Raw genomic sequence first — 13105 nt, forward strand, 5'->3', positions numbered from 1 at the left:
GGACTTCTACTGGTGACGATATATATGTGGATGGAGTGATCTATCAGCCATTGTTCTCGGCAGCACATCTCCCTGTGTACCCAGGACTTCTACTGGTGATGATATATATGTGGATGGAGTGATCTATCAGCCATTGTTCTCGGCAGCACATCTCCCTGTGTATCCAGGACTTCTACTGGTGATGATATATATGTGGATGGAGTGATCTATCAGCCATTGTTCTCAGCAGCATATTGCCCAGTGTTCACAGGACTCGTGCTGGTGATATATATGTACATGGAGTGATCTATCAGCCATTGTTCTCGGCAGTACATTGCCCGGTGTTCACAGGACTTGTACTGGTGATGATATATATGTGGATGGAGTGATCTATCAGCCATTGTTCTCGGCAGCCTATCTCCCTGTGTACCCAGGACTTCTACTGGTGACGATATATATGTGGATGGAGTGATCTATCAGCCATTGTTCTCGGCAGCACATCTCCCTGTGTACCCAGGACTTTTACTGGTGATGATATATATGTGGATGGAGTGATCTATCAGCCATTGTTCTCGGCAGCACATCTCCCTGTGTATCCAGGACTTCTACTGGTGATGATATATATGTGGATGGAGTGATCTATCAGCCATTGTTCTCAGCAGCATATTGCCCAGTGTTCACAGGACTCGTGCTGGTGATATATATGTACATGGAGTGATCTATCAGCCATTGTTCTCGGCAGTACATTGCCCGGTGTGCACAGGACTCGTGCTGCTGTGCTGATGATATATATGTGGACGGAGTGATCTATCAGCCTTTGTTCTCGGCAGCACATTGCCCAGTGTTCACAGGACTTGTACTGGTGATGATATATATGTGGATGGAGTGATCTATCAGCCATTGTTCTCGGCAGCCTATCTCCCTGTGTACCCAGGACTTCTACTGGTGACGATATATATGTGGATGGAGTGATCTATCAGCCATTGTTCTCGGCAGCACATCTCCCTGTGTACCCAGGACTTTTACTGGTGATGATATATATGTGGATGGAGTGATCTATCAGCCATTGTTCTCGGCAGCACATCTCCCTGTGTATCCAGGACTTCTACTGGTGATGATATATATGTGGATGGAGTGATCTATCAGCCATTGTTCTCAGCAGCATATTGCCCAGTGTTCACAGGACTCGTGCTGGTGATATATATGTACATGGAGTGATCTATCAGCCATTGTTCTCGGCAGTACATTGCCCGGTGTGCACAGGACTCGTGCTGCTGTGCTGATGATATATATGTGGACGGAGTGATCTATCAGCCTTTGTTCTCGGCAGCACATTGCCCGGTGTGCACAGGACTCGTGCTGCTGTGCTGATGATATATATGTGGACGGAGTGATCTATCAGCCTTTGGTCTCGGCAGTACATTGCCCGGTGTACACAGGACTCGTGCTGCTGATGATATATATGTGGACAGAGTGATCTATCAGCCATTGTTCTCGGCAGCACATCGCCCTGTGTACACAGGACTCGTGCTGCTGATATATATGTGGATGGAGTGATCTATCAGCCATTGTTCTCGGCAGCACATTGCCCGGTGTGCATAATGCTTTATTTCTGGAACATTAAAATTACATTAAACCTGAATCCTCAGATTCCTCACGCGCTTCGCGCCTCCAGCGACACTTATTCATAGGATACATGAGGCAGACAGAAACAGACGATTTATAACAAATCTCACGTAACAATGAGAACAATTAGTCCGAGAGGGACGACAGCGGCTCAGCGAAGAGTTAATGTGCGAGGCACAAACAGGACCACAGAAAGACGCCTCCACGACCCGACAATAAACTGTTTATTTACTTATTTCACACTGAGAAGACGACTGATAAGGAAAGAAAAGTGCGAAACCGCGCACATTGTAGAAGAAGTCTACAGTGGATGGTGGATAGTTTGGTGCTGTGGACCAAACTAGGGGGCAGGACGTCACCGAGCGACCGACCTCTGCTGGCCACAGAGTTACACCCCCCTTCAATGGTGGTGCGGAGCGGTTATCCTGGTTAATCACCGCGATGTGTCTCTGAAGGATATTCCTGATGGCATTGACCTGCGCACAGTGTGCAGTGGAAAAGGTGATGTCTGGAGAAGAAAAAGGAATGTCTCCTGTCTATTGTAATTGTACAGCAGACTGGTGGGGGGATAAGGCTCGTGTAATCTGTTATATCCCCCCCTTCATCAATCTACTACTAACTAACGCTCCTCTGTATCAAAACCCTCTTCACTTGAGCAAGTTCTTCTGGCCCCGGTAAATTCACCTTTAGTGATATTGTGTGAGCTGGAGGACCATAGGAACGTATTACCAGCAGTGTCCTTTCTAAAAAGAGAAGGTTCAGCCTTGTTGGGAGTGATATTCCCACCCAGCAATATATCGGAAAAGGAGGTTTGTTCAGACAGACGACTGCAGGTGAACCGAATATTGTCACCCCTACAAACAAGCAGAACATCGTCTACATACCTGCCGTACCAAGCTACAGGTGCGTCTCACAAAATTAGAATATCATCAAAAAGTAAATTTATTTCAGTTTTTCAATACAGACAGTGCCTCTCCTCTATTCTATAGAGTCATTACACACAGAGTGATCTATGTCACGGGGTTATTTCTGGTAATGTTGAGGATTATGGCTTACAGCCATTGAGAACCCAAAAGTCATTATCTCAGTAAATTAGCATAATTAACAATAAACTCCTGTAAAGTCTCCTAAGCATTTATAAAGGCCCCTTAGTCTGTGTCAGTAGCTCCACAATCAAGGGGAAGACTGCTGACCTGACAGATGTCCAGAAGGCAGTCACTGGCACGCTCCACAATCATGGGGAAGACTGCTGACCTGACAGATGTCCAGAAAGCAGTCACTGGCACGCTCCACAATCATGGGGAAGACTGCTGACCTGACATAGATGTCCAGAAAGCAGTCACTGACACACTCCGCAAGGAGGGGAAGCCACAAAAGGTCATTGCTAAAGAAGCCGGCTGTTCACACAGTGCTGTATCCAAGAATATTAATGGAAAGTGGAGTGGAAGGAAAAAGTGTGGTAGAAAAAGGTGCACAAGCAACCGGGATAACCGCAACCTGGAAAGGATTAAGAAAAGGCCATTCAGTAATGGGGGGATGAATAAACAAGGAGTGGACTTCTGCTGGAGTCATTGCTTCACACCACACACAGACGTATCCAGGACATGGGCTACAAGTGTCACATTCCTTGTGTCAGCCACTCATGACCAATAGACAACGCCAGAAGTGTCCTACTGGGGCCAAGGAGAAGAAGAACCGGACTGTTGTCAGTGGTCTAAGGTGTTGTGTTCAGATGAAAGTAAATTTTGCGTTTTATTTGGAAATCGCGGTCCCAGAGTCTGGAGGAAGAGTGGAGAGTAGAGTTGAGCGACTTTGGTCGGATCGGGTTTCATGACATTCATCCACTCAATGCCGACTTTTATTCCTCATTGACTTGCATTGGGGTCAGGTTTCGGATGAAACTCCCGACTGCCCTCGTCAGACCAGTTTCATCCGACTCAAATTTTGTTTCAGTCGGGTTTCACGAAACCCGATCCGACCAAAGTCGCTCAACTCTAGTGGAGAGGCCACAATCCAAGCTGCTGGAGGTCTAGTGTGAAGTCTCCACAATCGGTGATGGTTTGGGTAGCCATGTCATCTGCTCGTGTAGGTCCACTGCGGTTTATCAAGACCAAAGTCAGCGCAGCCGTCTACCAGGACATTTTAGAGCTCTTCATGCTTCCCTCTGCCGACAAGCTTTATGGAGATGGAAATATCATTCTTCAGCAGGACTTGGCCCCTGTCCACACGGCCAAAAGTACCAATGCTTGGTGTACACACAACAGTATCACTGTGCTTTATTGGCAGCAAACTCACCTGACCTTAACCCCATAGAGAATCTATGGAGTATTGTCAAGAGGAAGATGAGAGACACCAGACCCCACAATGCAGACGAGCTGAAGGCTGCTATCAAAGCAACCTGGGCTTCCATAACCCCTCAGCAGTGCCACAGGCTGATCGCCTCCATGCCACGCCGCATTGATGCAGGAATTGATGCAGAAGGAGCCCGACCAAGTACTGAGAGCAGTTACTGATCAGACATTTCAGTAGGACAACATTCCGGATTTTACAATCATTTTTCAGGCTGGTGTTATAAAGTATTCTAATCCACTGAGATAATGACTTTTGGGTTCTCATTGGCTGTAAGCCATAATCGTCAACATCACCAGAAATAAACCCGTGACATAGATCACTCTGTGTGTAATGACTATAGAATAGAGGAGAGTCACTGCTTGTATTGAAGAACTGAAATAAATTCACTTTTTGGTGATATTCTCATTTTGTGAGAAGCTCCTGTAGATGTGAAGAAACGGGGTTATGTACAGAAACAGAATCAAGCGCTCCTCCCACCATGACACAAAAAGATTTGCGAGTGATGGTGACAATTTTGAACCCATCGGCACCAAAGACCAGAAGAAAAAAGGTTTCACTGAAACATAAAAAAATTGTGATTTAACAAATAACTGAGTGATAATAAAATTAATTGGGGGCGGGTGAATATCCGCTGTAATTGTCTGAATGATGTTTAATCGCAGCTGTGGTAAAGAGTGAGGAATCGACGAGTACAGATTATCCGCATCACATGTGGCAAACAGAAAGTCAGACTGTAAACTCATCCAACCCCCTGAATACTGTGGATGTCGCCTTATGATAACCTCAGGTCCTGGAAATAAGCGGTTGATCGTGGTTGTCAACTTATTCCCTGAGGTTCTCATTTAATGATCCAATGCCAGGTGTTATAGGTCTTAGGGGAGATGAATCACCCTTTGTGTAATTTGGGGAGCCCATGGAAAAAAACGAGCACCGCCCCCTTGTACATCGTCCATCATTGACATCGGTCTGACATCAGCTCGTGTAAATCCTCAACGTTCCTGTGTGATGGGCCAATATGTCCGCATTTAGGGCCCCTATTCTTACTATTGCCCAGGGCCACACGTTTTCTAGTTACAATGTGTCAGTGTAGACAGTGCTCTGAGACGCAGTGGGCTCTGCTACATCTACCGTCTTGTGTAACCTGCTTTCCCTCCTGTGTTTCAGGTTCTCCTCTTCTCTCTGCACCTCCGCACCGGTTCTCATTTGAAAACAACCCCCATCCCATGCTGTACCCCCCAATCCAAGAGCGAGAGCGCTGTGACCCGGGTAAGATGTCAGTGCATTGCGCCATTTCACTTCCAGCAGTGACGTCCATTCTGGGGTGCCGCTCACCAGTCTGGTATCACTCTACATCCATTAAACGTCATCATTGGTGCTGATGACATGTGACTGGCGCCTAACGAGATCTCACATATTGACGCTTCTCTGACCCACGGGGTGAGAAAGGTGCATGTAAGGAGGCATGTAATGTTAAAATTTCCCAGTATACTGCCGTCTACTACTCTGTAGTCCGCCATCTACTACTCTGTAGGCCATCTACTGCTCTGTAGGCCACCATCTACTGATCTGTAGGCCACCATCTACTGATCTGTAGGCCACCATCTACTGATCTGTAGGCCGCCATCTACTGATCTGTAGGCCGCCATCTACTGATCTGTAGGCCGCCATCTACTGATCTGTAGGCCGCCATCTATTGATCTGTAGGCCTCCTTCTACTGCTCTGTAGGCCGCCATCTACTGCTCTGTAGGCCGCCATCTACTGCTCTGTAGGCCGCCATCTACTGCTCTGTAGGCCGCCATCTACTGATCTGTAGGCCGCCATCTACTGCTCTGTAGGCCGCCATCTACTGCTCTGTAGGCCGCCATCTACTGATCTGTAGGCCGCCATCTACTGCTCTTTAGGCCGCCATCTACTGCTCTGTATACTGCTTTGTCGACACAGCATTTTATCTTAATTATCCAGATGTCTGTTTTCAGTAATGCAGGAGGCATAGTCTGTCATCTTTCTGTTGACTCTTCTTGTAGGTTGAATTGATATTTGTAAATTGATGAATGGTTATTTACCTCCTATATCAGCTCCTATGGTTTATTGTGCTGCTTTCTTTGTAAAGCAGGGATGCAGGGTCACTGAACAATGAAGTTTTCTGATATGTTGATTACACATTATACCAGGCCATGCAGTTTGTTGACTTGAAAACATTGAAGGATAAATTATAAATAAACAAACAATACGGATTAATCTCATCACCCCATCCCCTTGACCTGTGAATAATGGTTTGAAGAACAGTTGTGAACTATATAAAGGGGATATGCCTCTGTAACAAGTCATCTAAAGATCCAGAAATCCAAAGAACCAGAGACTCTTTACAAAACCACAGCCAGGAACACTCTATAGGACAGCTGCCAGATCATGGCTCCATCATGATGGACACAGATTTGACAGTTTAGAGGATGTCAGCTCTGGGGACCATGGCCCCGTCCGTTCGGGAAAGCCAGGAATGTGACCCACCGGTCACCTGGCTTCATGGAGATGTTCGGAAAAGACACATTGTGACACTCTGGTCAACTGGCCTCATACCTTAATGGACTGTCATCTTCCTACACTTGTCGTTTCCTCCTCTCTGTGCATGCCACAGGTGGGGTACTTGGCCCTGGAAGCTCTGAAGTCGCATCTGCTCTTATCCCAGCAAGTCTGCGGAAGGGTGAGGCTCTGTAATTTTGCACCATCTTGGGTATTTGCTGGGACTGTTCTATGTGTTTTTGTCTGTTTTGTGTATTGCCACACTGTGTTACCCTCACTCTGTGTTGTCTGAGTAGTACCTTTTGGAAGTGCATTGAGCAGCAGGGTGGTGTACTGGTAAGAGGGGGGGGGGGGAATCTTTTAAATCTTCTGCCTGAGCGAGTGTGAACGAGCTGAGTGTGACCTGAGCGTAAGTGCGAACTGTGGTAAGTGTGTGACTTGTGATTCAGTGAAGAGGTATTTGGAAAACCTATAACAAATACCTGTGTGAGTTGCTGAATTGTAGGTTGCTGAGTGCTTTCTACCTGTTCAATTTTTGGGGGGCTTGGGGGCTTGTTTAACCTATTTTTTCTTTCTACAGGGTTAATCTCTTATTTTACTATCTGTGTTTTTAAGGGGTAACTATATTGCATTTAAATCTTGAGGTGTAACTATATTCACAAGGGGTTAATTAAGGGTGGGAGTTCATAATTAATGGTTTATAATGGGCAGCTGGTTGGGGCTCAACTCCTTTTGGAAGTGCATTGAGCAGCAGGGTGGTGTGCTGGTAAAAGGGGAAAAAAAAAATATTTTAAATCTTCTGCCTGAGCGAGTGTGAACGAGCTGAGTGTGACCTGAGCGTAAGTGCAAACTGTGGTGTGTGACTTGAGATTCAGTGACTTTGGATTCAGGGAGTTTCCAAGGGAGGTCTTACTGAATTGCTGTTATATTTTATTAATACTTTTATTTATTTTTGCTTATCTTTCCTGTCTGGTGCAATCCCCAGTAGGAAGTGCTCCACTATTGCCAATGCCATCCAGTGCACGTCTTGCCGCATGTATGAAATCCTTGAACAGCCGGTGGAGGGTGCATACTGCTGTGCGAGATGTGAGCTCGTTGTGCATTTGGAAGCTCAGATACTGGATCTAAATGTGCAGCTGTCAACACTGAGATCCATAGACAATATGGAAAGGAGTCTTCTGCTCACTGAGCAGACGCTCAATGGGATAGATGAGGGGGGGGATGCTAGGTTGGAGCTGCAAGACAATGAAGCAGCTAGCTGGGTGACAGAAGGCGGGGTAGAGGGAAGAGCGCCAGGGAGGCTAGTCCTGATCTGGCACACCCCAATAAGTTTCCTAAGTTGTCAGATGAGGGGGGTGTCAGTACAGGGGTAGCACTGCTGCAGCAAGGCATGTCCTCTGAAAGCCGGAGGAGTGTCTGCTCCAGTAAGGGGGGAAATAGGAGAGCAGGGCAGGCCAGACAGGTGCTGGTAGTGGGAGACTCAATTATTAGGGGAACAGATAGGGCAATCTGTCACAAAGACAGGGATCGTCGGACGGTGTGCTGCCTACCTGGCGCTCAAGTCCGACACATCGCTGATCGGGCTGACAGATTACTGGGAGGGGCTCGTGAGGATCCAGCGGTCATGGTGCACATTGGCACAAATGACAAAGTTAGAGGTAGGTGGAAGGTCCTTAAAGATGATTTCAGGGAATTAGGCTGCAAGCTTAAAGCAAGGACCTCCTAGGTGGTATTTTCGGAAATACTTCCTGTACCACGTGCCACGCCAGAGAGGCAACGGGAGATTAGGGAGGTTAATAAGTGGCTCAGGAATTGGTGTAGGAAGGAGGGGTTTGGGTTCCTGCAGAACTGGGCCGACTTCTCAGTTGGCTACAGGCTCTACGCTAGGGACGGGCTGCACCTCAATGGGGAGGGAGCAGCTGTGCTGGGGGAGAAAATGGCCAGAAGGTTGGAGGAGTGTGTATCCTAGGGATGGGGGGGGGGGGGGGAGGGTATTCCTTTTATAGGAGGGGAAGACAGTGCAGATAGAGACCTGGGCACAAGTAATGAAGCTGGGGGTGGAGGTGGCATGGGGGTGGGGTTAGAACAGTTAATAAGAAAGAATAGAGGTACAGAGAGATACATAAAGTGCATATATACTAATGCCAGAAGCCTCACCAACAACATGGAGGAATTGGAGTTAATGTTGTTGGAGCATAATTCTGCCATGGTGGGGATATCTGAGACATGGCCGGACGAGAGCCGTGACCGGGGGATAATTTACAGGGCTATAGTCTGTTCAGAAATGACCGTACGAATAAGCGAGGGGGAGGCGTGTGTTTATATGTAAAATCATCCTTAAAACCCATCCTGCGTGATAATATATATGAATCTAATGAGAATGTAGAGTCCCTGTGGGGGGAGATAAGGGGAGGGGGGAAAAATAATAAATTACTGATAGGGGTTTGTTATAAGTCTCCAAAAATAATGGAAGCAACAGAGAATATCCTCAAAGCAAATAGATGAAGCAGCGACTCAAGGAGAAGTCATTATTATGGGGGACTTCACCTACCCCGAAATACATTGGGGAACCGAAACCTGCAGTTCAGCAAAGGTGATAGGTGTCTGACCACTATGAGAGACAATCACCTTTCACAACTGGTTCAGGACCCAACAAGAGGGCGGGCACTGCTAGACCTAATATTACCCCACAGGCCAGACCGCAGATCAAATGTAAGGGTTGGGGGTCACTGGGGGAATAGTGATCACAAATTAATAAGTTTTCATGTATCCTTTAATAAGATGTGTAGTAGAGGGGTTACAAGGACACTAAACTTCAGGAAAGCAAATTTCCAACGGATGAGAGATGATCTTGGTGCAATTAACTGGGACGATATCCTGAGACATAAAAATACACAAAGAAAATGGGAGACGTTTATTATCCTCCTGAATAGGATCTGTGCACAATATATACCGTATGGGAATAAACATGCTAGAAATAGGAGGAAACCACTATGGCTAAATAGAGCTGTAAGGGGCGCAATAAGGGACAAAAATAAAGCATTTAGAGAATTACAGCAAGTAGGGAGTGATGAGGCATTAACTAAATACAGAAGATTAAATAAATTCTGTAAAAAGCAAATCAAGACAGCAAAGATTGAGACAGAGAGACTCATTGCCAGAGAAAGGAAAAATAATCCCAAAATATTCTTTAACTACATAAATAGTAAGAAACTAAAAAATGATAGTGTTGGCCCCCTTAAAAATAGTCTGGGTGAAATGGTGGATGAGGATGAGGAAAAAGCCAATATGCTAAATGATTTTTTTTCAACAGTATTTACACAAGAAAATCCCATGACGGATAACATGATCAGGGATAAAAATTCTCCATTAAATGTCACCTGCTTAACCCAGCAGGAAGTACGGCGGCGTCTAAAAATCACTAAAATTGACAAATCCACGGGCCCGGATGGGATACACCCCCGAGTACTGCAGTAATTAAGCACAGTCATAGATAGACCATTATTTTTATTCTTTAAAGATTCCATAATAACGGTCTGTACCACAGGTCTGGCATATAGCAAATGTGGGGCAAAAACTGAACTTGGAAATTATAGGCCAGTAAGTTTAACCTCAACTGTGGGTAAAATCCTGGAGAGTTTTCTAAGAGATACTATGCTGGAGTATCTGGAGAAGAATAACCTCATGACCCAATATCAACATGGGTTTACGAGGGACCGTTCCTGTCAGACTAATCTGATAAGCTTTTATGAAGACGTAAGTTCAGGACTGGACCAAGGGAATGCAGTGGACGTGGTGTACATGGACTTTTCAAAAGCTTTTGATACGGTGCCACACAAAAGGTTGATACATAAAATGAGAACAATGGGGATAGGGGAAAATATGTGTAGGTGGGTTAAGAGCTGGCTCAGGGATAGGAAACAAAGGGTGGTTATTAATGGAGCACACTCGGACTGGGTCACGGTTAGCAGTGGGGTACCACAGGGGTCAGTATTGGGTACCACAGGGGTCAGTATTGGGTACCACAGGGGTCAGTATTGGGCCCGCTTCTTTTAACATATTTATTAATGATCTTGTAGGGGGCATAGAGAGTAGAATTTCCATATTTGCAGATGACACTAAACTCTGCAGGGTAATCAATACAGAGGAGGACAGTTTTATATTACAGGAGGATTTATGTTAACTAGAAGCTTGGGCTGATAAATGGCAAATGAGCTTTAATGGGGATAAATGTAAGGTCATGCACTTGGGTAGAACGAACAAGGTGTATAATTATGTGCTTAATTGTAAAACACTGGGCAAAACTGTCACTGAAAAAGACCTGGGTGTATGGGTGGACGACAAACTCACATTTAGTGGCCAGTGTCAGGCAGCTGCTGGAAAGGCCAATAAAATAATGGGATGCATTAAAAGAGGCATAGATGCTCATGAGGAGAACATAATTTTACCTCTATATAAGTCACTAGTGCGACCACACTTAGAATACTGTGTACAGTTCTGGTCTCCGGTGTATAAGAAAGACATAGCTGAACTGGAGCGGGTGCAGGGAAGAGCGACCAAGGTTATTAGGGAACTAGGGGGTCTGCAATACCAAGACAGGTTTTTACACTTGGGGTTATTTAGTTTGGAGAATCGAAGGGTTAGGGGTGATCTTATTACAATGTATAAATATATGCGGGGACAGTACAAAGACCTTTCTAATGATCATTTACTCTTAGACCTGTGACGGGGACAAGGGGGCATCCTCTACGTCTGGAGGAAAGAAGGTTTAAGCATACTCACAGACGCGGATTCTTTACTGTAAGAGCAGTGAGACTATGGAACTCTCTGCCATATGATGTTGTAATGAGTGATTCCCTACTAAAATTTAAGAAGGGACTGGATGCCTTTCTTGAAAAGTATAATATTACAGGGTAGTTTCTTTGATATTGCGTTGATCCAGGGAGCTAGTCTGATTGCCGTATGTGGAGTCAGGAAGGAATTTTTTTTCTCCAATGTGAAGCTTACTGATTGCCACATGGGGTTTTTTTTGCCTTCCTCTGGATCAACATGTTAGGATAGGATATGGGTTGAACTAGATGGACTTAAAGTCTGCCTTCAACCTTAATAACTATGTTGTTGCCACAGCGAAAGGATAGCTGGTGGGATGATCCCTGGTGTTTGCGGTTTTGGCTAGCAGACTAGAGGACCCACTGCCCCCCTTGTCTCCACAACCGCCATCTATTGCTCTGTAGACCGCCATCTACTAATCCGTAGGCCGTCGTCTACTCCGTCGGCCGCCATCTACTCCTCTGTCTGCTGCCACCTACCCCTCTGTAGTCCGTCATCCACTCCTCTGTAGTCTGCCTTCTACTCTTCCATAGTCCTCCATCTAATCCTCTGTAGGCCGCCACCTACTTCTCTGTAGGCTGCCACCCACTGTAGACCGCCATCTACTCCTTTGTAGGCCACCACCTACTGCTCTGTGGGCCGCAACCTACTCTATGGGCCACCAGCTACTGCTCTTTAGGCCACCACCTACTTCTCTGTAGGCCACCATCTACTGCTCTTTAGGCCGCTACCTAACTGCTCTTTAGGCCGCTACCTACTGCTCTTTAGGCCACCACCAGCTACTTCTCTGTAGGCCGCCACCTACTGCTCTGTAGACTGCCATCTACTCCTTTGTAGGCCACCACCTACTGCTCTTTAGGCCACCACCACCTACTGTTCTTTAGGCCACCACCACCTACTGCTCTTTAGGCCGCCACCTGCTCTTTAGGCCACCACCATCTACTGCTCTTTAGACCACCACCATCTACTGATCTTTAGGCCGCCACCTGCTCTTTAGGCCACCACCATCTACTGCTCTTTAGGCTGCCACCATCTACTGCTCTTTAGGCCGCCACCTACTGCTCTTTAGGCCGCCACCTACTGCTCTTTAGGCCGCCACCTACTGCTCTTTAGGCCGCCACTTACTGCTCTTTAGGCCGACAGCTACTGCTCTGTAGGCCGCCATCTACTGCTCTGTATGCCGTCATCTACTGCCCTGTAGGCCGCCATCTACTGCCCTGTAGGCCGCCATCTACTGCCTTGTAGGCCGCCATCTACTGCCCTGTAGGCCGCCATCTACTGCCCTGTAGGCCGCCATTTACTGCTCTGTAGGCCCCCACACTGTGTCTGCACTCCGGCTGTCAGACGCCCACTGGTTGTAATGCCTGTAATCAGACAGTACAGAGGAGAGCGGCACGATGTGGACAGGCACAGCTTGACCGGACGCAGCACGCTCTTCATCTTAGATCCCAGCACTGCAGACACGGCACTGCAGACAGAGCACTGCGCTCCATCTCTCCTCTGCCTCTCTTACTGTGAGCTCAGATAATCATCTGTAGAAACAGCAGAGGAGCTGATGCCCCCCGGACACCGTGGAGCCTGTTCCCCTGCTGAGGAAGTGATGGAGGGAAAAACAACCCCAACAATGATTGGCTGCAGCCGCTCAGAACTTCACTGATGGGCTCTGAGGAGCTGCACTAGGGCCTCAGTGCCAGATCTGGGGCCCTCCGGAGCATCCCCAGCCCTCTGGTGGGCCATTCTGTTGCTTGGTGTATTCTGTGGCATTAGTGGATGTAGCGGCGCTGACGTGTGATTGTT

The 13105-nt window shown here is 46.9% G+C and overlaps 1 protein-coding gene across 8 annotated transcripts in view; it reads left to right on the forward strand.

Annotated features, from left to right (window-relative positions):
* The window catches only part of LOC141075712 (PC-esterase domain-containing protein 1A-like), a 173952-nt gene that overhangs the window by 150331 nt on the left and 10516 nt on the right, over positions 1-13105 (forward strand). For 6 of the 8 annotated variants that reach the window (XM_073562859.1, XM_073562854.1, XM_073562856.1 and 3 more), the window contains one exon: positions 5122-5223. The exons of the other annotated variants lie outside the window; for them this stretch is intronic. In XM_073562859.1, the coding sequence (XP_073418960.1) occupies positions 5122-5223 (102 nt within the window). The remainder of the gene's footprint in view (positions 1-5121; positions 5224-13105) is intronic. 8 annotated transcript variants of the gene reach the window in all.

Source organism: Dendrobates tinctorius, unplaced genomic scaffold (assembly GCF_039654945.1).
Source record: "Dendrobates tinctorius isolate UK_male_01 unplaced genomic scaffold, ASM3965494v1 ptg000367l, whole genome shotgun sequence".
NCBI lineage: Eukaryota > Metazoa > Chordata > Amphibia > Anura > Dendrobatidae > Dendrobates > Dendrobates tinctorius.